Source organism: Nerophis ophidion, linkage group LG02 (assembly GCF_033978795.1).
Source record: "Nerophis ophidion isolate RoL-2023_Sa linkage group LG02, RoL_Noph_v1.0, whole genome shotgun sequence".
Taxonomy (NCBI): domain Eukaryota; kingdom Metazoa; phylum Chordata; class Actinopteri; order Syngnathiformes; family Syngnathidae; genus Nerophis; species Nerophis ophidion.
In genome coordinates this window covers 1,100,473-1,124,935 of record NC_084612.1, presented here as the reverse complement: position 1 = coordinate 1,124,935, position 24,463 = coordinate 1,100,473, and the positions used below count along the sequence as shown (strand labels likewise).

Genomic DNA, 24,463 nt, shown 5'->3' with positions numbered 1-24,463 from the left:
AGTGCGGATTGGATTTTAACCTATTTAAAACATGTCATCAAAATTCTAAGATTAATCTTAATCAGGAAAAATTACTAATGATGTTCCATAATTCTTTTTTTAATTTTTTCAGAAAGATTTGAATTAGATAGTTTTTCTCTTAATTTTTTTCGGTTGAATTTTGAATTTTCACGAGTCGAAATTGAAGATAAACTATGGTTAAAAAATAGTTTTTCTTTTTTTTTCGTGTTTTCTCCTCTTTTAAACCGTTAACTTAAGTGTTTTTTCATCATTTATTCTCTACAAAAAAACTTTCCGTAAAAGGAACAAAAATGTACGACGGAATGACGGACAGAAATACCCATTTTTTAAAATATATATATATAGATTTATTTATTAAAGGTAAGTTGAGCAAATTGGCTATTTCTGGCAATGTATTTAAGTGTGTATCAAACTGGTAGCCCTTCGCATTAATCAGTACCCAACAAGTAGCTCTTGGTTTCAAAAAGGTTGGTGACCCCTGCTGTAGAACATGCAGCTACACCGGAGCTGGGCAAATAGTTGGACTGGGGGGGGCCACATTGAGAGAAAAATGGTGTCTGGGGGGGCCAACGTATATGTGTGTATGAAGTATATATAAACACATTTAGATGTAAAAATCTGCTGTGCAGTATGTGAGTTTGGGTCCCTTTTTTTCAGGAACACTAATACCAAAAGTTACAATGTCCGATAGAATTCTAAAAAAGTTATGACGGACCACCTAAAAAAAAAACTGTAAATGGAATTTTACAGTTTTTTTTACTGAATGGGATACCCTAAATGTACATTGCAATAAAAAAAGTAGGATTTATAATATTAACTATGAACAATAAAACACTGAATAACAACAACATAGGAACATCGCTCCTTTTATACTTCTCAGACCAGCTTCTCGATTGACATCTTTTACGATCAAGGAAAACACAACAAAAATGTAACAAAAAGCAAAATAGGAATGCAACATGTAATTAAAACCTACAATATGATATATTATCACTTTTATGCAGAACTTTCTTGTAAAAATTAACTTCCGCATCTGTTCCTGACACATGCGTTTGGGGCTGGCTGGTCTGAAAACAAACCCCGCCCACTCTGCGTTGTTCCTTGTCTGAGCTGCTGTGGCATAGATTACCGTATTAACTCGTAAAACACTCAAAAGCACAGGGTTCAACCATTGGAATACTTTCTATAGTTCAAGACTTACGGACATTTCAAAACATCATAATGGTAGCTACAGTTTTAATGTTAAAGGTCTAAAAAAAAAAATAATATCCAACATCCGGCGGGTCGAGTTAAAAATTTTAATGGACAGCATTTACCCCGCGGGGCGTATCTTGCCCTGGTCTGATCTACACCATGTTAAATACACCGTGATCCTAGATTTATCTATACCAGGGGTGTCAAACTAATTTTCATTGAGGGTCACATACATCGCAGTTACGGTTGCCCTCATAGGGCCGCGTTTAACAATGAGTAATATATGAATATATATGTGTGTGTGTTTGTGTATATAAATATATATATATGTGTGTGTGGGGGAAAAATCACAAGACTACTTCATCTCTACAGAACTGTTTCATGAGGGAACCGGGAACCCCGATTGTGGGAACCCCTCATGAAACAGTTCTGTAGAGATGAAGTAGTTTTGTGATTTTTCCCCCACATGCGCTCTACCACGGTATGGAGCACTATTCTCTGGAAAATCCAATTAAGACATAAATATATATATTTATGTATATATATATATATATATATATATATATATATATATATATATATATATATATATTAATTAATACATTCACAATATATTTCTAACACAAGCTAGAAAAAAATAATAACATTTTACTTTAAAAACTGGTAGCTCAGTCACCAGAATTTTACAGTAAAAGCAGTGATTTTACAGCATATATATATATATATATATATATATATATATATATATATATATATATATATATATATATATATATATAAATATATATATATTCATAAAAGAATGGAATAGAAAAAAATACCACTATTTTTAACGGTAAAATTAAAGCAACAGAGCTGCTAGTTTTTTTTATACCGTTAAATCCTCTTGTTTTAATTATTTTTGTGTTAGTTTTTTAATTTTTTGGTGTCTTACTTTATAAGGGGAAAAAAGCAGAACCAAAGTTGATTTTACAGTTAAAAACTCAGTCAGCGGAATTTAATCGTAAAATCTATTGTCAATTTTACAATCTACAATTTAAATGATAATTTGTTTTGAAATCATAAGTGAAGCAGATATTTAAATACAGTATTTATCTTTATTTTAACAAAAAATATTTTTGCAATACATAATGATATTTTGATTTTGATAATATTGACTTTTTAAATATATGCAATTGCATGCAGTACATGATTTTAATGCAAAAAAGGAAAGAACAAATATATTTAGTAAGAAAAGATTAAGCATTTTATTAACGCATATTATTTCCAGGCTTTCGCGGGCCACAGAATATAATTTTGTGGGCCAGATTTGGCCCCCGGGCCTTGAGTTTGACACTTGTGATCTAGACTATCTTTGGGTAGACCAAATACATGTACAGTTTGGTTTGCTTTATCATTACACCAAAATATGCTCAGTAAAAATTCAGACAAAACAAAGATATGCATAAAGTACTGCCTTATTTGACTGTTTTGACAAGACGAAAGCCACCATTTTTTACATCTTAAAGTGATCTCGAGCCCCTTGTTTGGTTAGGATGAAAAAGTTCACCCTCGACCAAACCAACCACATTACCAGAGAAATTGCAACACTTTTTAATTTAACCAACTCAAACATGGTGTGTGAAAGTGTGAATGGTGTCAGACTATCCGAAAGTTTTAATTTCATTTGAGTATGAGTATACTGAGGCCAAATTTTCCACAGGCTCAAACTGAGATTTGCACTTCCTCCTTACAAAAAATGTACTTGACCGATTCCATCCATGTCTGATACAAAACTTTGTCTGTTTTTTGTTGAGGGGCAATAAAAAACGGCTTTAATGCAAAGCAATTGCTAAAAACTAACTTCAGCCACCGGCAGTCAACATACTGTATGTTGTACAAATTCAAATACACTGTTCTTGGTGCTAAAGGTTTTTGGAATTACCGGTACCTTTCTTTATTTGCCACTGAGTATGCAACAATTAGTAAATATTGACAAACAATTGAGAATTACATTTGTTGATAATAGTTGGTGACGTTGTGGAAACAAAAAATGTGCGAGCTCGTGCCCCCGGTGATTGGTTAGAATTCGGAAGATAAAATTGGCTGCAACCACTAAATCTACACAGCGAGTAAAAACATCAAAAGTATGAGTACGTTTCACCCTATGCACACCAAAGACAAGATGAACATACTTAATTTACAAAGCGAGACGTTTCTTTTCATGGCAGTACAGCTGTGATGGGGGAGCTTTTATAGCTTATGGAGGAAGCAGTGCCCGACTGTTTTAGGTTAGATAGTAGGCTAGTTAACAAGAGCTTTCTGAGAAATAGCTTTAACTTGCATTTTAGCCAAAGTTTGACCTTTTAAATGTGTGCATCTTCCTTAACACATCTTCATCACTTATCTTTTTGATTAAGTTTGAATTTTTTTCAAATTGTTTTAATTGCTGTTTTTTGACTGTCATATATAAAAAATATATACTTTGTTTATATCATCAGTTTCCCTGTTCTGTAGTCATCTTGTTTTGTGTTATTGTTAGCAAACTTAACACATTCGTAAATGTATCTTAAGCTGAATTTAAAAGCCACTAAATAGCCATACAGTGCATCCGCAATGTTGTTCTTCTTGTTCCACTTTTTTTTTAATGTTACAGCATTATTCCAATATGGAATGCATTCATTTTTGTCCTCAGAATATTACAAATGTAAATTATTATTATTTTTTAAACATGATCAAATTTATAATATATATATATATATATATATATAATTAAATGTACATAAGTATTCACAGCATTGGTGCAATACTTTGTTGGTGCACCTTTTGGCAGCAATTACAGCCTCAGGTCTTTATTTAAAAACCATGCCACAAGCTTTGAATAAAAAAGTTTTGCTCCTTCTTTGCAGCACCTCTCAAGCTCCATCAGGTTGGATGAGAAGCATTGGTTTTCATCCAGGATGTCTCTGTAGATTGCTGTATTAATCTTTCCCTCTATCCCGACTTGTCTCCCAATTCTTGCCGCTGAAAAACAACCCCACAGCATGATGCTGCCACCACCATGCTTCACTGTAGGGATGGTATTGGTATCTCAAAACATGATGCGCGACATTCACGCCAAATAGCTTAAGATGTGTCTCATCATTCCGGAGAATTTTGTTTCTCAGGGTCTGCAACTCTTTAAGGTGCGTGTTGGTAAACTTTTTATGAAGAAATGGCTTCCGTCTGGCCACTATACCATACAGCCCTAATTGGTAGATTGCTGTAGTGCTGAAGGTTGTCCTTTCTCCACAGAGCAATGCTGTGGCTCTGACAGAGTGACCATCGGGTTCTTGGTCACCCGCCTGACTAGACTAAGATAATGCAGCAAAGACATCCTGGATGAAAACCAACGCTTCCCATCCAACCTGGTGAAGTTTGAGAGGTGCTGCAAAGAGGAATGGGTGAAACTGTCATACTTGCCACTGACAGTTTGTTTGTATTTTAGTTTTTCCTCTGTGTGTTTAGTATTTCCTGTCCCTAGTTTCTCTCAGCACTCTTATTTTGGTTCAGCTTCCTGTTTGTCTCTGTGTGTGCTGTTTCCTCTCAGCTGTGGCTGATTGGCACCTGGCCACACCTGGTGTCAATCAGCCTGGTCCTATTTGTACCTACTTTTGTACTCCAGTCAGGGCTGGATTATTGTCTTGTCGATGTCGCTCCTGTCGTGTCATGTCGTTTCTTGTATTTGCAGCGTAGCGGTAAGTTATATCCGTTAAATGTTTGTAGCTTACAGTTTTTTGTTCCCTGCTTCCAAGTTTATTTTTATATCATCTGTACGACTTCTGTTTCCGGCTCGATTCTTGCTTGCTTCCATGCTAAGTTCCTTTTTGTTTTCTAGCTCCCATGCTGGCTCCTTTTGTTTTTGATCCACCTAGTGCACGCTTATTGTTGTACCTCTTTTGTTTGTTCTTGTTTAGTTTTCATTAAATCATGTTTTTTTATTCAATGCCTGCCTTCATCTCTGCATCTTGGGGTTCACCACAAACTAACTCTGACAGAAACTGCCCAAAGATAAGTGTGCCAAGCTTGTTTTAAAAAAGACCCATGGCTGTAATTGCTGCCCAGGGTACATCACCAAATTGAGAAAAGGCTGTGAATACTTATATATGTACATTTTTACTAAATTTGTAACTTAAAAAACACATTACATTGTCATTATAGGGTATTTTGTGTAGAATTTTTGAGGACAAAAAAAGTATTTTGTTTCGCAACAAGTTTGTAACATAAGAACGTGGAAAAAGTCCTGTGAATAATTTCCACTGCACTGTTCATTTCATAATCCAATTAACCAACAATTCGTCAAGATAGTTAATTAGTTGACTGTTAAAAACCGCTATTTGCAGCCCTACACAACAATGCATAAATGGCAACACAAACCAGACCAAGTCTTTACTTGAAACCCTATGAAAAAGAAAACAACACAGTGTTCCCTCTGCCTTTGTGTTGACGCATTATGGCTAAATATGTCCATGCGTTGCAGCTTTGGACATAAAAAAAAATAAAAACATGAAAAAAGATCTGGTTTACAGCCTATCATCGCTAATATGTTGTGAGCTATGATGTGGGTGAAGAAAGGCTGCGATATCACAGCAAATTGCTCCCGGGAAGCAAACATGAAAGGCTCCGACTCGACGACACATACCCACAGCCAGACGTTCTTTGTTCTACCTTTCGCCTCCTGTAAATGAGCTTGTTATTGTTTCATAATAGATCTGCTTTTTAGATGTCAAGGCACAGATTCTAACTTATTTCCCTGTGTTAGCCAAATGGAGGCGGGCCATTAGCGCCATGCAAACAGATTATGCATCCTGATTTACAAGCCGTGAGTGATTCTGGCTCAACGTCTGCTACAGCAGAAGAACATTGGATTTTAATGGAGTTTTATTTTATTCCCCATGTTAACAGCCGCTTTTGAAATATGGAAGGTAGTCGATAACTTTTTCACAGACTATTTTGAACAGTGAAAAATTACAACGCTGAAAGCTCCCTGCGACCGAAGGATACGACCAATAACTAAAGTCGCATGAAATTTCATCGAGTGAGACTGCATTAATCTTTCATTATTGTTTTGCCTTTTCTTTAGATTCATGCAACACTTCTTTCTCTCACACATGACACCACACACAACGTTGTAATATCAGACACATCTTTATTTTAGTGTGCTTTTTTTTTTGTGAAAATCATTCTGGAAAAAGGAGCATTCTCATTGAGAGAGCAGAAAGAGATTACACTAGGGGTGTAACGGTACGTGTATTTGTATTGAACCGTTTGGGTACGGGGGTTTCAGTTAGGTTCTGAGATGTTTACCGAACGAGTTTCCACACGGACATATTAGGTGGCGCACCGCAGGTTGTGTAAAGAATGCAGAGCGAGGCACAACACACGGCAGGCTAGCAGCGACCGGGCTAGAATAACATGCAAAAGCCAGAGATGGAAGAGCCTCCTGCCTCATCAACATCCCCCGTTTGGGAACAATTTGGCTGCGCGGTGCGATACAACAATGGAGGATGAAGATTTGCCGACATTGTTCAGGAGCAGTAGGGTACGTTTCTGCCAAAACATCAAACATGCTAACCCCTTTGATGAGTCACCACCGCATTCAAGCAGCCTCTCCTCGGTGACTATGGCAGGGCTAAAGCAATAACAAATGTTTTTATACCAGCAGATTTAAGATCATCCATCCATCCATTCCCTGCTGCTAGTCCCGTTCGGTGTCGCAGGGGGTTGCTGTATTGCATTAAAAACAAGATTTTGACCCACTTCTATGGTGGAAAAACAATGAACCCATATAACTTGAGGCAGTTTAATGTTGATGAACGTGGACTCCGACTTAAACAAGTTGAAAAACTTATTGGGGTGTTTGCATTCAGTGGTCAATTGTACGGAATAGGTACTGTACTGTGCAATCTACTAATAAAAGTTTAAATCAATCAATCAAAAAAAGCACTTTATATGTAGAAAGGTTTTGTTAAGAAACCATTCTGAGCCTTATCTTATTTAGTTTTAATTTTATATATGTTGACCACATTAACCTTGTCAATGGACCCTGTGTGTATATGTATGTTATGCCATTGTTTACAAATTTGGTAAATAAATAACCCCCAAAAATTTATATTTTGTTGTTTTCTTACTGTACCGAAAATGAACCGAACCGTGACCTCTGACCGAAATTTTTGTGTACCGTTACACCCCTAGAATACCCACATTAAGCTTTGCGTCGTTAGTCTTTCACAGTTAATGGCAAGTTTTTCCATTCTTTTACTGTACATTTTTATTCATAGTTTTTTTTTTCCTTTGGCAATGATTGTTTACTAGTGATACGCATTCCCACCACAGTTTTACTTGAGGTACAAAGGTGTCAATATTTTACAATAAAGCTATAAAGCATCCCAATATTAAGTGTCATTTTGGGACAGAAACAATGAAAACAGTTGCGTGTATGTGTACAAATGTTGTCCCGATACCAATATTTTGGTACCGGTACCAAAATGATTTTGATACTTTTCGGTACTTTTTGATACTTTTCGAAATAAAGGGCACCAGAAAAAAAATGCATTCTTGTCTTTATTTTAACAAAAAATATTAGGGTACATTAAACATTTTTCTTACAGCAAGTTTGTCCTTAAATAAAATTTTTGAACATACAAGACAACTTGTCTTTTATTTCTAAGTAAGCAAACAAAGGCTCCTAAGTTAGTCTGCTAACATAGGCAGTAAAATATTGTGTCATTTTCTGTTCTATTATTTTGTCAAAATTATTGAGGACAAGTGATAAAAAAATGAATTATAAATGTATTTGTTTATTTACCGTTAATATCTGCTTACTTTCTCTTAACATGTTCTATCTACACTTCTGCTAAAATGTAATAATCACTTTTTTTTCTGTTCTTTGAATGCTTTACATTAGTTTTGGATGATACCACAAATTTTGGTATCAATCCGATACCAAGTCGTTAGAGTATCGTACATTGGTCACATTCAAAGTCGTCATGTGTTCAGGGACATATTTCTTGAGTTTATACATAATTTCCATTTTTTAAAACCAAAAGAAGGTGTTGTGATGCCAAAAAATATTGACGTAATCATAGTATTATTGACATGTGTTCCTGTACTTGATATCATTACAATGGCTGTTTGGCGGGCTGGTACTTTTCAGAGGCGGTATAGTACCGAATATGATTCATTAGTATCACGGTTCTATACTAGTTCCGGCACACCGTACAACCCTAATGTGTAAAATTTGCTTTTGCGAATAACAACTTCAACATCTATTAGTATTTATAAAAATAAAAAACTTAATGAAAGACGTCATTTAGCAGATACAGCCAGGGCTGCTCCTAGCTATATTAAGGTCTTGAGCAGAATTTAATTTTGAGCCACCGCTTAACCTGAGTTTAATTTGATGCATATTTTTACTAACACATTTATGAAAAATACATTGTTCAATAATTAGTTTTTCAGCTCAGGATATCAAATTTAATATCATCATTAAAACTTGTTAAAATGTCTTCTTGACACATCTTTAACCGGGACTTCGATGTTAGTAAAAGTGTTTTTTATTCATACTGACTACAACTGTTTCCAGTCGGATACATTTGCCAATATATTCTATCACTGACAGATCTGGTAGAGGCTAAATATATGCCTGCTGTAAAATGTCATATGAAATGCTCTGTCATTCATTAACTGACGATTGTTCTGCCTAGTCCGAATTTAAAAGACCTGATGTGCACTTTGTTTATGGTCTGCATCCTAGGGTTCATGCTGACGACTACCATGTACTACTGTGACACACGATATTGTCAACATTTGCCAAAAGTATGCCTACACTGTGACCTGAGTCCTGAAAATATCTATCGCAGTCTTTTGATGTGCCTTCTGAGATGTTTTTGTCTGAGCCAAATTAGGTCTGGCAACTAATTAATTTTTAAAATCAGATTAATCACACTCAAATACCCTGTGATTACAGGTTATTTGCTTGCATAAATACCATTTACTTAAGAAAATAGCCCAATATTTAGATACAAATGCACTTTGGTAGTCAGAATGTCAAACATACCATATTTTTCGGACTATAAGTCGCAGTTTTTTTCATAGTTTGGCCAGGGGTGCGACTTATACTCAGGAGCGACTTATGTGTGAAATTATTCACACATTACCGTAAAATATCAAATAAAATTATTTAGCTCATTCATGTAAGAGACTAGACGTACAAGATTTCATCGGATTTAGCGATTAGGAGTGACAGATTGTTTGATAAACATATAGCATGTTCTATATGTTATAGTTATTTGAATGACTCTTACCATAATATGTTACGTTAACATACCAGGCACCTTCTCAGTTGGTTGTTTATGCGTCATATAACGTACACTTGCTCAGCCTGTTGTTCACTATTCTTTATTTATTTTAAATTGCCTTTCAAATGTCTATTCTTGGTGTTGGGTTTTATCAAATAAATTTCCCCAAAAAATGCGACTTATACTCCCGTGCGACGTACATATGTTTTTTTCCCTTCTTTATTATGCATTTTTGGCAGGTTCGACTTGTACTCTGAAAAATACGGTAAATGTTTTTAGATGTTTTACTGAACTGTAAGGCATTGATTTGCTCAAAACTTGGTGACAGTAAGTAGCGTAAAATGTAATTCATTGCAATAATATAACAAATTAGTTACATATGTACAGTGAATTAATAAATAATGTAGTATAGACACCCTTAAACAACTTGACATTTAACCAGTTCTTTAAACAAATGCAAGCCATTCTCCATTTTGTTGGCACAGTTGAACTGGATGTTACGTGTCGCGCTTTTATTGTGAAGCCGGAAGTGTGTGTGTGAGAGAAGGTGCCTTGACGAGAAGCCAGTGTGTTATCAGACTTGGCGGTTGTCAGTAAGGAATATTGTCTCTTGATTCCCTCGTTACGACCTGCCTTTTTGGCTGGGCTTCATCTAATTACCAAACTTTGGTTACACATACAAGTAGGGCTGGGCGATATATCGATATACGTGATATATCGCCTGTTTGTCTCGGTGCGATATAGAAAATGACTCTATCGTGATATTCGAGTACATGTTCTCACACAGTTGTTTTTAACTGCTGGCATTACATTACAGGCTCTTCCCACTTCTTCTTGTGTCTCCTTCTCACAGACAAGCAGGCGCACCTACTTACATACGGCACATACTCTCACGTCATTCATCACATACGTATACGCCCTCGAGGAGCAAAGAGGTAGCAGCATGGGTAACGTTAGCTGTGATGCTAGCTGGTAATACAAGAGAAAGAAGGTGCAAATCTGGTAACAAATGAAGGAAGAATTAATTTCCAAGAAAAACAGCAGGGGGTCCATCATCTGGCGAGGGTTTGGCTTTAAGTGGGAATATGTCAAATAGACAACTTTAATTTGTCAAATGTGGGGAAAAAGGGTTGCTAGCAAAAGTAGCATTGCTGCTAATATGTAGCATCATTTGAAAAGTCACCTGCTAGAGAATGAAGAGTGCTTACTCCGCATGTCAACATCTCCATTCGGTGCCACACCATCAAAATGCTGAGGCAAACATTTCCAGATCAACACCGTATGAAAAAAATAGTCAACAACAAAAGGAGAAAACGTCTGCAGTAACCTACCACATAGAGAAGGACGAACACTGTTTGATTTCCTATTATGCAGCTCATTTTTAATTTAGTGTTGTTTTGATATGTCATCTTAGTGACATCATGCACAAAAGTGCATTAATAGCTTGTTTTAAAATGTCTCACTTTCTGTTTTGAAATGACATGAATGTTTGTGCCACTGCTTAATAACTGTTTAATAAATACAGTTTTGGTCAATTGACTTAGTTGTGTTTTCCCTCTCTGCATGAAAGTTTAAAAGTAGCATATGTTAATGCAGTATGAACAAGAATATTTTAATGTAGACACAGAGAATCATCATACTGCTGGGATTATATGTATCAAGTGTTCATTCAAGGCTAAGGCAAAAATGTCGAGATATATATTGTGTAGCGCGATATGGCCTAAAAATATCGAGATATTAAAAAAAGGCCATATCGCACAACACTACATACAAGCTTACAGGGGCGGTATAGCTAGGTTGGTAGAGTGGCCATGCTAGCAAATTGAGAGTTCCAGGTTCAATCCCCGCATCCTAGTCGCACACATAGATTTTTTTTTTAACACACTGAATGGTCCGTGTACCTTCTGTTTATTTTATGTCAAATTCTAAAAGGAAAGTCAATAAACTACTTTCGGACCATTTTTTATATTTAAATTTCTGAAACAATAGTTGGACAACTATTTAATGACACTTTTTTAAAACAACAATGGGATTCCTGCTGAACTAAGATGTTACCATTATGCTAAAAACATGCGAAACGCAAAGGAAAAGCTTCAATTTGTCTTCACACAGATAATCAGGCATTTTTACATTTTGGATGCACATGTTTTCCGATTCATGTGTTTATCTGGAAAATTTAAATCCATAAAAAGAAAACAGCACAAAATCCAATTTTATTACACTATTTTAATGTGAATCAACCGTTTTTGTTTGTTTTAAAATCTGCCATATACAATAACAATTTAAAAACGGCCCTAATAAAATGTTTGTATTTGTGTTTCAGAATTGGAAATAGAATGAACGGAAGGTACACGAACCCTGAATGTTCACCCAGCCTAAAGTGAGTGCTAACTTGTTGGACTGTGTAATGCTAGCAGGCCAGCTTCATTAAAAGTCAAACGACTTAAAGGCCTACTGAAACCCACTACTACCCACCACGCAGTCTGATAGTTTATATATCAATGATGAAATATTAACATTGCAACACATGCCAATACCGCCTTTTTAGTTTACTAAATTGCAATTTTAAATTTCCCGGGACTTTTTTCCTGAAAACTTCGCGTAATGACGACGTGTACGCGTCACACACAGCAAAAAGTCGTCTGCTTTAATGGCATAATTACACAGTATTTTGGAGATCTGTGTTGCTGAATCTTTTGCAATTTGTTCAATTAATAATGGAGAAGTCAAAGTAGAAAGACGGAGTTGGGAAGCTTTAGCCACACAAACACACAGTGATTCCTTGTTTAAAATTCACGGAGGTGAAACTTTAGTATGGATCACAGCGAACATGGCTACATGTCAACAAGCAGGTTTCGGTGAGAAAATTGTGTCTAAAAAGTCGCCTCTTACCGGATATCAGCTGAGCTTGTGCCGTCCATACAGCTGCCGTCGACTTCTCTGAGACACTGCGCGTCAACACCCGGCCGCGGACGTACACTTCCGACTATCAGGTACTGTTAAACTCACTAAAACACTAGCAACACAATAGAAAGATAAGGGATTTCCCAGAATTATCCTAGTAAATGTCTCTAAAAACATATGAATCCGTTTCAATGCAACGAGATTGCAATCGCGTTTTTTTTGTTTGTTTTTTTCTAGTCCGTCGCTATCAATATCCTCAAACACGAATCTTCCATCCTCACTCAAATTAACGGGGAAATTGTCATTTTCTCGGTCTGAAAAGCTGTTTTTGTTGGAGGCTCCCATTAAAATCAATGTGAATATATGAGGAGCCATCAACATGTGACGTCATCGTCTGCGACTTCCGGTAGAGGCAGGGCTTTTCTCCAGTTGCAAACTTTTTCGTGGATGTTCTCTACTAAATCCTTTCAGCGAAAATATGGCAATATCGCGAAATGATCAAGTATGACACATAGAATGGACCTATTATCCCCGTTTAAATAAGAAAATCTAATTTCAGTAGGCCTTTAAAGAAGGACATGAGAACTCACCCCCTTTTCACTTAGTTCTGGCACAAGCGTACTATGGAAGCCTGCACATGGCAATTTATTGACGCTGGAAACTTACCGACTTGATATTTACATTTCTAAACGGCAAAATAACAAACATTTTATCCAGATTTTTGGGTTTTATTGTGTATCGATTAATTTCCAGTGTTAAAATGCTTAAGCGGACTTGGGGACACTCACATACGTAAGCGTAAGGTAAGGAACAAGTCACCTGTTATTCCTCTCAGAATTTGCTATATTATTCGTCTGATATGGACCGTGTATTGATCGGACACAAAAGAAGGCCTTCATTGTCTCACTGGTCCAACATCATATTCATAATCCAAGGATTCTGTGCTCGGTATTTTATTAACGCACAGTAACGATCTTAAGTCTTTGGATTCTTTGCACTTCCGTTTTTTTACATAATTATTTCACACTCTGCCACCTTTTGTAGACTCCGTAGAAGACTCTTAGAAAGTTAGAGGGCATCACCACAAAGGCTCTTGCCCGATCCAGACAGCCCCATGGGGTGCAGTGGCGAGACAAAGGAAGGGGCAGTCACCTGCCTTTTGGCCTTTAAAAGAACACACTTGGCGGAATTGACTTTGTCTTATCGAGTCTTGGCCTGGCCAGATTGGAAACTTGCAAAGAAAGGACCTTTTTCCATTGATTATCTGATGACAAACAACTTTATCCTGTTAAACACGAGATGTGTCCAGTATGGCGGTGATATTTTTGGGGTTGGGCGGTGTCGCTTGCTGCTCCGCTGTCACGGTATAATTGGTTTGCAGCCTCATAAATAAATAAATGAGAAGTGATTCCCGTGTTAGGCAAACAAAACAATCTTGTGCAGATGGAATCCGCGGAGAAGTGGAGTGTCAACATTTGCTCTCGGCATTCCAAACGTCGGGAGATTTTAATTGGCCGCACAAACATCGGGGTCATCTCGACCCGCCTCGCCGTTAAACGGCTGCTCCTGAGGAAAAAGGTCCTTTTTGCAAAGACATTCATACAAAAACGGCGATAAGAGCTCACATTAATTCACATGAAATATACCCACAGGAGAAAGTAAAAGCATCACACGGGCACAGCAAACAGCAGCACAAAAAGGGTGAAAGGTCACTACCAGTTCTAGTGCACCAGACCAGCTACAGTAAGAGTACCAGCCAAAGAAAGTCATCATTTGTACTGCACTCCACAAGCTGCCAATGGACTGAATGCAATGTAGAGTTAAACGACACCGTCATGCAACGCAGTCACAGCGCCACCAACATGACGTCATCCCAAAACAAAATGACACCATGGCTCCAACTTACTGCTGCAGCAACTTTGGCGTTGGGCGAGGGGGTGCGGCTATAGCACGGCAAGGCCACCTCACACTGTGACTGGGTTGCCATAGTGGGGATTGTCCCTATGTCACAAAAATCAATGCAGCCTCGTCAAAATGATGCGGTTATTGCTTCGTACCGTAATGATTGCGTAAATAGAGAATTGACATGTTTCACAGAAACAACAAGTAATTATCAACACGCCACAATAGAAAGTCATTTCTTGTGTCTCTTTGTGATTGCAGTCTGAAAGGCTGAATTGATGTTTTTTTTTTCCAAACCCACTTTTTTTTTTCCAAATGCAGAAAGATAACCCTTAAGGCAGAACTGCATATTTCAAAAAACCCTCCTGTCTTCAGTAATTGGATTTGCCTTGCATTGTTTGCGATGAGGTCGGCCACACACAGTGAAGGCTGCTGCTTTTTTTTTTTGCATTAAGTTTTATCTTTTTCAGCACAGAAACACAATTCCCAAGTCGCTGTTCCTCAGCAGAAGACTGCACTGCTTGATCTTTTTTTTCTTATTTGAATTCAAATTTCACCGCCCAAAATTAAGTATCAGAGAAGAATGAAATGGGCCTTGGAAGCTAACATACGAAAGTTTTCTTTCTACCAAAGTGAAACAACATTGAAGTTTCTTTCATTTTTTTCTGGGGATTCCAGTGGACGATGAATTAGCTAAAGTTAAGATAAAAGAAAAACAAGACATTGTGGACGCTTTGTATCAGGTATTTGTTAGGGGTAAGAAACACATTTTCTCTCTTAACCTTAAGGCCAATTGTCTATTTGGGCTAAGATGCACAGGTTTGGGCCAAATGTCCAAAGGGTACACAATTCTGAACCAAGTGCCTTTCAGAGCTAAGGTGTGAATTCTTGGACCATGTAATGCCAACTTTTTTTGGAGCTGGTGGAAAGTCCAGTTATTAGCATTAGTTAACTAAACTTAAGATAAAAACAATAAACTGTAGACCATGTGTCAATTAAGGTCAAGGTGTGTGTTCAATGGTAAGGGTCTCATATCTCTCTTAAACTTGAGGCCATACTTTTGGAGTAATTGTCATTTGGGTCTGGAAGAAATGTCTATTAGCTGTTATGCCAAAACTTTGGACCATGTCTCTTTAATTTAGGACAGGGGTCGGCAACCCGGGCTCCGGAGCCGCACGCGGCTCTTTGGCCACTCTGATGTGGCTCAGCTTCATAATCGCCGACCCCCCCGGTTATTTCGGGGGTTTCCGGATTTTTGTGCCTCTCCCGGGGCCAGCATTTTCGAATTTTCACTTGGACTACAATATTGAGGGCGAGCCGTGATGGCTTTACTTTTAACCTTCTCTACAACTTGTCATTGTGCCCGCCTTTACACCATGCTATCTGCGTGCCGGCCGGACGCATGCATTCCGCCGCTTCAATTATCACTCGTAAGAGATTGCAAGCCATACTTGTTCAACAGCCATACAGGTTACACTGAAGGTTGTGATATAAACAATTTTAACACTCTTACTAATATGCGCCACACTGTGAACCCACACCAAACAAGAATGACGAACACATTTCGGGAGAACATCCTCCGTGCCTCGGTTGAGGTGGGTGGGGTTGGGGGGCGCAGGTGTGTATAATATAGGCAGGAATAGTCATGGATGCAAAATATTCTGGTTATTTGTTGTGTTGTGTTTATGTTGTGTTACTGTGAGGATGTTCTCCCGAAATGTGTTTGTCATTCTTGTTTGGTGTGGGTTCACAGTGTGGCGCATATTAGTAAGAGTGTTAAAGTTGTTTATAGCACAACCTTCACTGTGACCTGTATGGCTGTTGAACAACTATGCCTTGCAGTCGTGTACGTGTATCTGCGGAAGCCACATACAACATTTTACTGTGCTGGCAAGCTGTTTGTACATGTTATAGAAGATGTCAAAGACAATGGCTTCATGGCACGCCCGTATTATTGTTATCTGGGTGACCATCAGCAGGTGTTAGCGAGAATGGTACAACAGTAACATCATCCCTGACGAGCATGTCACACAATCAGTTTTCTGTTTATCGGTCTCTGTATTTGGCACAAGCCCCCATATCCCTATTTTGCTGCCTGGGATATGCCTGTACATTATTCTTTATTTTTGGACCTCCAGAATCAGAATATCCTCATTCATTTCTGTCACAAGATGAAATTAGATCTGAAAACCTGTGACAAGTTGACTTCATGTCCGTCGCCGCCCACTAGGACCTATCAAAGTGTAAAATAGGATCCGCCTTAAAGACATAGTATTTTATTTTTAAAGTAAACCGGATACTTTATTTATTTTTTGTGCATAACTTCCTGTCCAACAGTAGGAGATTATAGCTAAATTGAACAGGTGTTGTTGCGGTGTCTTGCAAAAACAGACGCTCTGCGTAACTATGCGGCAACAGCATGTCAATGACGTTCCGCAGGCGGTGAAAACAGACACATTGACCGAAAAAAATTAGAGAGTCCGCCGGCGCGGGTGTGCTGCACACTTTTTAAATATTTATTCAGTATTAGACGAACAGTTTAAAACCAGGTGTCTATTGGAGGTAAGGTGCAAAATGTCTTTTAGAGATGGAGATGCATTTATTGGACCAGGTGGAAGAGATAAGACAAAACCTTTAAGAACAAGTGTATCAGTGGTAAGGTGCAGACTTTTCCAGGTGTAGCAATATTTCCGACCAGGTGACTATTGGGCTTAAGTCAAGGCATTGGGGTCTAAATCTCTATTGGGAGTAATGTGAGTAATTTTGGACCAGGTGTTTGTTAGAGGTAAGCTGTGACCTAGGTGTAATTCTGGAGTAAGGTGCACACTTTTAGACCATATCATATCGAGATGCAAGCCTAGACTAAATGTTTATTTGGTATGAAATGAACATTGGGCTCAGGATTGTGTGATCGTTAGTGGTAAAACGCAAAATTCAGGACTAGATGTCTATTAAGGGTAAGTTGGTACATTTTGGACAAGGTGTCTGAGCTCAGACCAATAGTTGTTTCCTGAGGTACTCTACTGACTGAACTACTATACTTTTTTGTTATTCAATGTAGTTTTTGGTTTTGTATTTTTACTATTATGTAAGATTCCATTCTGGTTCCACGGCGCCATGGTTCAGTTTTTCTAGAGTCAGACTTTAAAGCCTTTTGGAAGCTTTTTGTGAATTTGAAGACTAACCATTCTCTTCGATCCCCAGTACTGCCTCCTGTCTTCAAGTAATTATGCACAGCTGGGTATTGATGTCATCAATTTTGCACTGGAGCATCCAGCCGTTAATGGGAAACACCAAATCCCGCAGATATGACAATTGGCTCGATAAGGGTCGATGTGACAGAACCTCTCGTAAAGCTGTTACTGTATTGTAACATGAAAATTGGCCCAGCTTTAAAACACATTCAGGCCCCTCGTAGGGACAAAGTGGGAAGGTATTGTTACTCAACTTATGCCTTTTGTACGACAACAACAAAGCAAATTGACCATTTCGAATAGGTAAGAGAACAGGCGGAGTGTTGGGCTTGAGGTGTCCTCATACCTTCATCCAGACTGCAGACCAGTCAGTAAGGTCGGTTGGCGTCCTTTGGCCGCTTTAGCTGCACCTTCAGCCTCTTCATGCCTATTTGAAAGCCGTTCATGGCCTGGATGGCTGCTTGGGCGCTGGATGGGTTATCAAAACTCACAAAGCCTGAGACCAGAACACAGATGGGCGGACAAAAGAGAATGGGAGAGCGGAGAAAAGCACAAGAAAGAGTGACGGGAGGGAGACGGGAGGAAGAGCAGACGAGACAGCGTTTGAAAGGAGACTCCTTTTAACTCGCAACAATGAGACGACAATAGCTCTTTGTTTTCTTTTTCGCCGTATTAATTGAAAATCTCAGAATTAGGAAGAGATTACATAAAATTGCACAAAGGCCAATAAGGCTATTAGAAACTCAAAACTGAACCCAAACAGAACAAAAAAAAGCGTACAATACATTTACCGAGATTAAGTAGAGAACATACAGTATGTGGTGCAGACTGTTAGTGTGAGGTAATCAATTTTTAGTTTTAAGACCTCAAACAGTACAGGTCAGTTTATTTTGGATCTAATACAGTACTGTCTTATTTTTTGTTTGTACTGTAAAATAACTCTTCTCTTCCTAAACCTCTGCACACAAAAGGGTGATCATTTGTCAAAACATGCACCTGTATTGTGTGGCCTTTGTTATGCTTTTGACAAATACACCACAGGGTGGCACTGTTATTAAAACCCAACAGTTTGACCCCCATAAATCGGATTGACTTAAAATTTCTCATACGGCTCATTGCAGTCTTGAAAACAACACACTGTAACTCAATGGTATTTTGCTGCATCACCATGGAATTTAGTATGTATCTTCAAAGGGCAGACAAGCACATGTGTCTGAAATTTGAGCAAAATCAATTGAAAAATATGGTTGCTATTAAGCGAAACATCTTGACATGACCCCAGGTGAGACTCATACGGTAATTTCCAGAAATGTTTCCCACATTTTTAACCCTTTGCATTTTACATTGCTGCAGGTGATTTATGGGTTGGTCTGGTTTCACAAGCTTCACATGCCTCCTCACATCACAATGAAATTGCCGAACAGGTCACAGTGGACCAATACAATTGTTAATAAATCAAACTCACTCCCGCAATCACTCAGTCAACAATTTAGCATGTTATGGAGTCACTATTGCCACAAAAGATCTACCTAGCTATCGATTAAGAAAAGAAAACAGACGCTGCACGGAACAGAAGTCCACCACCACTAGTGGTCCCCAAAAGGCCAGAACGTTGCGCGCCAAAGATGATGAATTGAGCGGTTGTAGTGCAGGAGAACGGAGGATGAAGAAAGCGCAAAATGATCACCCCAGTAGGCTAATGGCATTATTTTTCGTTAAAGGGGAACTTCACTTTTGTTAATGTTGCCTATAATTCACAATCATTATGAGAGACGAGTACAAATGTTTTTTTGAAATTCATTCTTACTCCTAAATAGACATAAATAAAAGTCAGCTAACTGTTGTGATCCGATTCCCGGATCACATCTTTTGTCTATACTTGAGTCCTTGTTTAATTCATTTTAGATTCTTCCTGTTCTGAGTTTTGCACTTCCTGTTTTATCTCGTTGCCATGGTTTCTCATTTGTTCCACCTGCTATGTTTTTCGACCCACACCTGACGGCAATTGTTTACTCTAGTATTTAAGACTGCTTTCTACCTCAGTTTGGTCTTGGCTCGTGGTTTGCTACGCGCAACTGTCATGTTTGGTTTTCTCTGCCTTGTCTGTTCTGTGCTAAGTTACGCCTTAGCGTCTGTGCGCTTGACACGCGCTTCTGTGGACACTTATTTGGACTCTAGTGCTAGCTATTAGCTTTAGCTTTTCGTGCGCTCCAGCATGCCTTTACTTTGCTGTTTGTACAAGTGTTCTTTTATTTTTTGTATAATAAATCAGATTCTTACCTGCAATCCTGCCTGTCTGGTCCCACTGCATCCTGAGGTGATATCCCCGCGCATCACAATGCGTTTTGAATGTGACACAAACGTAAGTCATGGTGTCTACTGCGCCCATAAAACCCTCAAAAAAACATCCAAAAAGCAGCCAACAATATTCAATTTACATTTCGTGTCCGGAATTATAATCAAGTATTAGCGATTTTGTTAATATCGCTAACGTTAAGAACCTACTAGTGTTTTCTTGATAGCAATCTTTTGTTACTGGTATCCATCCATCCATCCATCCATCATCTTCCGCTTATCCGAGGTCGGGTCGCGGGGGCAGCAGCCTAAGCAGGGAAGCCCAGACTTCCCTATCTCCAGCCACTTCGTTTAGCTCTTCCCGGGGGATCCCGAGGCGTTCCCAGGCCAGCCGGGAGACATAGTCTTCCCAACGTGTCCTGGGTCTTCCCCGTGGCCTCCTACCAGCTGGACGTGCCCTAAACACCTCCCTAGGGAGGCGTTCGGGTGCCATCCTGACCAGTTGCCCGAACCACCTCATTTGGCTCCTCTCGATGTGAAGGAGCAGCGGCTTTACGTTGAGCTCCTCCCGGATGGCAGAGCTTCTCACCCTATCTCTAAGGGAGAGCCCCGCCACCCGGCGGAGGAAACTCATTTCGGCCGCTTGTACCCGTGATCTTATCCTTTCGATCATCACCCAAAGCTCATGACCATAGGTGAGGATGGGAACTTAGATCGACCGGTAAATTGAGAGCTTTGCCTTCCGGCTCAGCTCCTTCTTCACCACAACGGATCGATACAACGTCCGCATTACTGAAGACGCCGCACCGATCCGCCTGTCGATCTCACAATCCACTCTTCCCCCAATCGTGAACAAGACTCCTAGGTACTTGAACTCCTCCACTTGGGGCAGGGTCTCCTCCCCAACCTGGAGATGGCACTCCACCCTTTTCCGGGCGAGAACCATGGACTCGGACTTGGAGGTGCTGATTCTCATTCCGGTCGCTTCACACTCGGCTGGGAACTGATCCAGTGAGAGCTGAAGATCCCGGCCAGATGAAGCCACTTTTCAGTACTTTTCGATACTATTCTTAATAAAGGGGACCAAAAAAATTTGCCTTATTGGCTTTATTTTAAAAAAAAAATTGTACGGTACATCAAACACATGTTTCTTATTGCAAGTGTTCCTAAAATAAAATAGTGAACATACAAAACAACTTGTCTTTTAGTACTAAGTAAGCAAACTTGTTCAATTGCTGTTAATATCTGCTTACTTTCTCTTTTAAAATGTTCTATCTACACTTCTGTTCAAATGTAATAATTACTTATTGTTCTGTTGTTTGGATGCTTTACATACGTAAGTTTTGGACGAAACCACAAATTTGGGTCCTGATCTGATACCAAGTCGTTACAGGATCATACATTGGTCATATTCAATAGAAGATTTTGTGTTGCTAAAATATATCGATGTAAAATCATAGCAGTATCGACTAGATACGCTATTGTACTTGGTATCATTACAGTAGATGTCCGGTATAGATCCACCAATAGGCTTTGTTTACATTCAGGAACGCTGTATCTCACTGGCGTCACCGCTCACAACGCCGGTGAGCTACAGTGTGTAGTGAAGCATGTTTAGCTATTCCTCGTCCTGCAGGGATGATACTTGTAAGAAACTTATTTTATTTGTCGCCATGGAGGCGAGGATTAGTGATTTAGAAGTAGCTAAACCACTGCCGACTGGGGCTGGACTTTAGCGGCTCGCTAGCTAGCCATGTCTTTAAGCACCTCTTCCTGAGGGTGTTTTAGTGTTATAACTTCAACTTTATCGTTAGTTTTTAAAAATGCATCCGTTCTCCATTTTTCTGTGTGCTTGTAAACTAAAAATGTCACGACGTGACCGCTACTTTTTTGAGGCGGTATAGTACCAAATATGATTCATTAGTATCGCAGTACTATACTAACACCGGTATACCGTGCAACCCTACAACCTACTCTTAGCACCGTATTGATCACAGAGGTAACTAGCTTATGTTGTTGTATTGACATCAGCCTTTGAGCTGATGTATCCCCTCTGAGCTGGTGAAAGTAAATTCTAGATTATAAATCATGCCTCGCACCTGGATAGCAGAAGATTATGGCTTTAAACCGAGAAGTTGGCCTACTTTTTACATACAGCTTTGGCCTGGACGTGGTGAGAAAGGTATGAAAAGACGCAAATTTGCACCAACATTTTTTTTTTTTTTTTTTTAACACTTTGCGAGGATCTAAACGGCGATATATGAACATCCAATCAGCTGGTATTCTAGCGAAAGCAGACATTGTACAGTATAAGTGATTATTTCATCATGTTTGTTGTCTCTCACCAAGTCTGGCGTAAGTAGTAGTGTTGTTGATGAAGGAACAAGCGAACATTGTGATGCGTTTGTGAAATTAATGCGCCAACGTATAATCTAAAATGAACAAAACAGTATGAAAATGTATATTATGAATGTGCCGTTTACTAAATTACACACAGCATGTACTGTATATAAAACCTTGATTGAGGTCTCTGGTTGATTTAAGAGCGCTTTACTAGAGCAACACCCGTTGACTCCATTGTAGATGGATAGATAGATAGATAGATAGATAGATAGATAGATAGGTCTTGATTGTCATTGCACAAGTACAAGGAAACTTTTTTTTCAGCACAAACCCGTTCAAGATTAGACAAAAACAAACTGTACAGGGTTACACAACAGGAACGCTGATGGGTCGCCACAAGGCGCCCCGTAAAAGATGGGAAAAAGGTAAAAGCTGGGGAAGGATGAGTAAAAAAATACAATCTTGACTGGGATCCTAGGGGCCCAGTCTGGAGTGGGGAAAAAACATCCATAGCAAAGCACTTATACATATTACAACATACATTTCGAGATATCTAGCAACAGAGGGAAGAGAGTTCAGGATCATTATGGTAGGCCGCAGCTCTCAGGCGGTGACCATCCATTCATCACCCCTATGGGATTTGCGTCGAGGGCGTTGGGTTGGGGGGTGGGGTGTGTAAGTGTGGCGTATATTTTTGTGTGTGAGTGTGTGTGTGTGAGTGTGTGTAAGCCCGTAGTGTCTCTGTTCCGCGGCCTTGATGTATTGTGCAGTCGCTAGTCCAAAGTCAACAACAACAGGTGTGTGTCCATGAGAGCCAAGAAAGGAGTTTGTTGTGTCTTCGCTGGACTGTCCTTCGGGAGAGTCTCAAAACCAGGGAAACAATTCAAGTTAGAATGTTTTGTATGCGGGTGAAAATAAAATTAGCTTTTCACTCTAAATTGTCTGACTGGTCCTCAAAATGTTAGTTGACTTTTGGAAGTGTTGTATTTATGAGTTAAAACGTATACAAAAGAAAAATGTGTACTTGTCTCACATAAGTATTGTAAATGATAGACAAAATTGCAAAAAAAAGTGCAGTTCCCCTTTAAATTTATGAACCAACAAGAGCATCTGTGTAAATATTGCATGTCTTAATGTGTACACAATATATGAGAATGTTTTTATCTACCTGTATGCCAGCGTGTCTTCCGGAGTAATTTGACCATAACCCACAGGGGGCGCCATAAATGTGATTTAAACTCTGTGCATCCGTAAAGTATTTACAGCGCTTCACTCTTTCCAAATTTTGGTACGTTAGTTTTATTCCAAAATGGAATAAAATCATAAAATCATGTTTGTGCCTACAAGTCTAGAGACAATACCCATTAATATGATTTTTTTTTTTTTACAAATGTTTTATAAAAAAAAAAAATCACATGCACATAAGTATTCACAGCTTTTGCTCAATACTATGTTGATGCAACTTTGACTGCAATTACAACCGCAAGTCTTTAATAGGATGCCACAATCTTGGCACACCCATATTTGGGCCATTTCGCCCATTTCTTTTTGCGGCACCTTTCAAGCTCCATCAGGTTGGATGGAAAGCTCTGGTTTTCATCCACATTAATTTTTCCCTCCATCCTGACTAGTCTCCCAGTTCCTGCCACCGAAAAACATCCCCACAGCATGATGCTGCCACCACACCATGATGCTGGTATTGGCCTGGTTTCCTTCAGTCATAAAGCCTGTTAAAAAGTTAAATGTTTGTCTCATCAGCCGAGATACTTTTGTTTGCCATCCTCTGAGTCTTTCTGGTGCCTTTTTGCAAACATTTTAATAAGAAGTGGTTTCTGTCTGGCCACTAAACCATACAAGCCTGATTGGTGGATTACTGTAGAGATGGTTGTCCTTCTAAAAGGATCTCTCTCCCTCTCTACAGAGGAATGTTAGACAAACCCTAATTAGACTAATACAGCAATGTACAGCGACATCATGGATGAAAACCAGCAATTTCCATTCAATCTGAAAAAGCTTTAGAGGTGCTGCGAAGAGGAATGGGCGAAACTGCCCAATTACAAGTGTGCCAAGCTTGTGACATGGTATTCAAAAACACTTGAAGGTAGTGCTAGGCGATATGGCCTTTTTTTAATATCTCGATATTTTTAGGCCATACACGATATATATCTCGATATTTTGCCTTAGCCTTGAATGAACACTTGATACTGGGGGTGTAACGGTATGTGTAACCGTTTCAGTACGAGGGTTTCGGTTCGGTTCGGTGGTGTACCGAACGAGTTTCCACACGAACAT

At 38.9% G+C, this 24,463-nt stretch overlaps 1 protein-coding gene across 1 annotated transcript in view; it reads right to left on the bottom strand.

Moving 5' to 3' along the window:
- Positions 1 to 24,463, bottom strand: part of LOC133535448 (CUGBP Elav-like family member 4) — an 84,804-nt gene that overhangs the window by 8,110 nt on the left and 52,231 nt on the right. The window contains exon 8 of the mRNA XM_061875297.1: positions 17,880 to 18,029. Within this exon, the coding sequence (XP_061731281.1) occupies positions 17,902 to 18,029 (128 nt within the window). The 3' untranslated portion in view covers positions 17,880 to 17,901. The remainder of the gene's footprint in view (positions 1 to 17,879; positions 18,030 to 24,463) is intronic.